The 1,432-nt window shown below is 46.0% G+C and overlaps 1 protein-coding gene across 1 annotated transcript in view; it reads right to left on the bottom strand.

The window, feature by feature from the left end:
• Nucleotides 1-2: 2 nt before the first annotated feature.
• LOC105547538 (myosin-11-like) overlaps nt 3-1,432 on the bottom strand; it is a gene marked incomplete at its 3' end in the record, with an annotated part of 86,023 nt that continues 84,593 nt past the window's right edge. Inside the window, exon 10 of the mRNA XM_011991191.1 lies at nt 3-37. Within this exon, the coding sequence (XP_011846581.1) occupies nt 3-37 (35 nt within the window). The remainder of the gene's footprint in view (nt 38-1,432) is intronic.

Raw genomic sequence — 1,432 nt, 5'->3', positions numbered from 1 at the left:
AAGGTGTAGTTGTTGAAGCCCTCCAAAAGCAAGTCACCTAGAAGGAGAGGAAGAGGGCTCAGGGTCAACAAGACACGCTTCTAATTTCAACATGAGATGGAGATCTGGTCAAGGGTCTGGGCCATCATAATTCCTTTCCCTTTCTCAAGGCTTGGACCGTTTAAAACCCTCATGCATCGTCATGTAGACAACCATACCAACCACTGCCAGCCTTGCACAGTGGTGCAGGTTGTGCACTGCTCCAGTGACTGCAGCTGATATCCAGCCTTGGTTCTGCTTGCTAAGCCAGAATCCCTGGCACGAAGTTGCATCTACCTGGAGGAAGGGATGCCTTTACCTCAATTGTCCAGAGGCACCTTGTCTTCAGAGACAAAGCTGTCAGACGAGTTAGATTGACCTTTACTCATTTTTTTTTTTTTTTCTTTTGAGACGGAGTCTTACTCTGTCGTCCAGGCTGGAGTGCAGTGGTGTGATCTCAGTTCACTGCAACCTCCTCCTCCCAGATTCAAGTGATTCTCCTGTCTCAACCTCCCGAGTAGCTGGGATTACAGGCGCCCGCCACCATGCCTGGCTAATTTTTGTGTTTTTAGTAGAGATGGGGTTTCACCATGTTGACCACACTAGTCTTGAACTCCTGACCTCAGGTGATCCACCCATCTCGACCTCTCAAAGTTCTGGGATTACAGACGTGAGCCACCACACCTGGCCTTGTTCATCTATTTATAAAATTTTTATCAAATTCAAACAGGCACATGAGTTTTAAAAATCAATTACTCCTAAAGGTTTATAATGAAAAATAGCATTCGCCAGTCACATCCCTTCTCCAACTCCTACCTTACTCCATAATACCTGCTTTTTAGCTCTTTTAGCTGCTTTTTTTCTGGCGGTTATCACTCTCTCTCTGTAGAATAGGCTTGCTATATATACTAACCTATTATAATGTATATACCATTACGTATTATATATAATAGGCCAAGGGTTCCCCAACCCACAGGCCATAGACCAGTATCGGTCCATGTTAGGAACTGGACCACGCAGCAGGAGGTGAGCAGCAGGTGAGCGAGTGAAGCGTCATCCGTATTTACAGCCGCTGCCCATCGCTTGCATCACTGCCTGAGCTCGGTTTCCCATCAGATCAGCGGCAGCATTAGATTCTCATAGGAGCGCAAACCCTATCGAGAACCGCGCCTGTGTGCTCCTTGTAAGACTCTAATGCCTGATAATCTGTCACTGTCCCCCATCACCCCTCGATGAGACCGCAGGAAAACAAGCTCCCAATGATTCTATGTTATGGCGAGTAGTATAATTATTTCATTACATATCACAATGTAATAATAAAGTGCACAGTAAATGTAATACACTTGAATCATCCCGAAACCATCCCTGCCACCCCGCCCACCCAATCTGTGGAAAAATTTTCTTCCAGGAAACC

Source organism: Mandrillus leucophaeus, unplaced genomic scaffold, assembly GCF_000951045.1.
Source record: "Mandrillus leucophaeus isolate KB7577 unplaced genomic scaffold, Mleu.le_1.0 Scaffold390, whole genome shotgun sequence".
NCBI lineage: Eukaryota > Metazoa > Chordata > Mammalia > Primates > Cercopithecidae > Mandrillus > Mandrillus leucophaeus.
The sequence above is the reverse complement of the archived record's forward strand: the minus strand, read 5'-3'. Positions and strand labels throughout refer to the sequence as shown.